The sequence below is a fragment of the Pundamilia nyererei genome, unplaced genomic scaffold (genome assembly GCF_000239375.1).
Source record: "Pundamilia nyererei isolate P.nyererei 1_Seehausen unplaced genomic scaffold, PunNye1.0 scaffold01031, whole genome shotgun sequence".
NCBI lineage: Eukaryota > Metazoa > Chordata > Actinopteri > Cichliformes > Cichlidae > Pundamilia > Pundamilia nyererei.
Genome location: NW_005188432.1, coordinates 40,246 through 42,581, shown reverse-complemented (window position 1 = coordinate 42,581; position 2,336 = coordinate 40,246). Strand labels below are relative to the sequence as shown.

At 42.4% G+C, this 2,336-nt stretch overlaps 1 protein-coding gene across 1 annotated transcript; it reads left to right on the top strand.

Annotated features, from left to right (window-relative positions):
• The first annotated feature begins 990 nt into the window (after positions 1-990).
• LOC102208604 (gap junction alpha-6 protein-like) lies at positions 991-1,902 on the top strand. The gene has a single exon (XM_005755145.1). It carries the CDS (start codon positions 991-993, stop codon positions 1,900-1,902), a length of 912 nt encoding a protein of 303 aa, XP_005755202.1.
• Positions 1,903-2,336: the final 434 nt, after the last annotated feature.

Genomic DNA, 2,336 nt, shown 5'->3' with positions numbered 1-2,336 from the left:
TGATCCGCTGTCGTATACTATAAGACTAGAGGATTTTGGGATGTAAACCAGAGCAAAAAATAAGTAAAAAACAAGAAAAGTGGATAGTCGGAGCGGAGCGGTCAGGAAGGCGTCTGGACGTGGCCGCGCCATCTTGTCGAATCATCCAAATCATCCAAGTACTCACATGTGACACCGTTGCTAATACATTTGCATTGGCTCCCCATTGAATTCAGAGTCCATTTTAAGATTCTGGTTCTGACCTTTAGAACTCGTTATGGACAAGCACCAGCTTACATCATTGGACTTCTACAGCCCTATGTCCCTAGCAGGTCCCTGAGGTCATGTGATCAGGGCCTACTTGTTATACAGCACACAAAGCTGAGAACTAAGGGAGACAGAGCTTTTACCACTGTGGCCCCCAGACTGTGAAACTCTCTCCCACTGAGCTTAAGATCTGTAGACTGAGTCGTCTCTTTTTAAAAAAAACATCTAAAAACTCATCTTTTGAGAATTTTACCTCAGAAACACAGCTGAACACGACTCCAGCTCACTCATCTCTCTGAAATGATTTCTCTACCTCCTCATATGTGATTCCAACTCTGCTAAAGTTGAACTTCCCACCGACATCCTGAAATATGGACAAAAGCAGCTGCGATAAAGCTTCAACTCCTGGACCAAAGCATAATATTCTCCCTGCTGCTGAGAACTAGATGAACCCAGAATCTCAGTTTGTTCCTGTTCTTCTTTAGGAAGATCAGCACCAGCTCATCATTGCTTCATGTCCACTACATTATTTCTAGTTTGTTATTTGAGGAAATATTTTACACAAAATTGCTGACAAAACGTGTTTCGTCAGTTTGTAGGTTACACCACAAGTTTGGATCTGTAAAATTCAGAATTTTATGTCGTTTTGATGCATTTAGTTCTTTACAATAAACATTTAAAGGTTGGTGTCCTACAGTCAGGTGACCTTTGTCCCCTTTTCCCACCAGCTGAAACTCCTTCTGAATGGGTGACTGGAGCAAACTGTATGGAGTCCTGGAAAAGGTCCAGGCCTCATCCAGTAGGTGGGGGAAGTTCTGGCTGGCACTCCTCATCTTCAGGATCCTGCTTCTAGGCACTGCGGTGGAATCTGCCTGGGGGGACGAGCAGTCTGCCTTCAAGTGTAACACCCAGCAGCCCGGCTGCCAGAACGTGTGTTACGATAAATCCTTCCCCATCTCCCACATGCGCCTTTGGGTTCTTCAGATCGTCTTTGTGTCAATGCCCACACTTCTGTTCCTTACTTGTGTTTATAGTAGGAGGAAAGTTTGGAAAAACAAGAAAAACATAGATCTTAAGAGAGCATGCGAGCCAATTCCAGAAAATTCTTATTATAATAAATTTGATAAAAATGTTATTGAAAAATCTTTAAAGATAATAGAATTCATAAATAAACACTATGTAATTATGGAAGAAGACAGGGAAAATGAGATGAGTAAAGAACTGTTTAAAATCTATGCAGTCAGTATTTTCTTCAAGTTTCTGTTAGAAGTGGCCTTCCTGGTTCTTCAGTGGTGCATTTATGGCTTCACTCTGAATCCAGTCTACATCTGTGAGAGGGCCCCATGTCCACACCGGGTGGACTGTTTTTTGTCCCGTCCCACAGAGAAGACCATTTTCGTAATTTTCATGCTGGTGGTCTCACTGGTGTCATTGGTGGTCAGCATCATTGAGCTCTGCAGAGTACTCTGCAACAAAAACAACCAGGATACTGATTCATGTGAGAGGGAGCAGAAAGAGGCCAACCATTCCTTAGAGCTGAACCAGTTTGATCAGAACGATGGCACAAACCCTCCATCAAAAGGTCATTCACAATATCCCCAAAATGCTCCTGATACCTACATCGACCTCTCACAAAGAGAGTACGTGGATTGCTGAGCTGTGATGAGCTACAGTATTCGATGCCATAACAGCAGGAGAGTGAACAACTGATCCGAAAGGAGCATGTTTAAACTGTGGTTTCCACCTCAGACTGACTGACAGAACTTGTGTCTTCAGCCAGAAACATCAGGAGACATTTGATCTCACAGGTTTATGTGAGACTGACTGAACATCAGAACTTGTTGTGTGAAAGTGTCAGAGGTTTGAGTTTTAGAGGTGTTTTCTTAAATCATATGTTGTTAGTGTTGTAAACCCAACAGTTATGAGAGTTCTGAGTCTCAAAGAAACATCTGTTCAAGAACACAGACACATTGTGACACATCAAGTTTTACTTACCAACATCAAACAAAACAAAGGAATATTCATTGTTCTGGTTTCAGTCACAGTTCCTCCTGTTTTTCTTCCAGCTGGACAGTTTTTGCACGATGTCT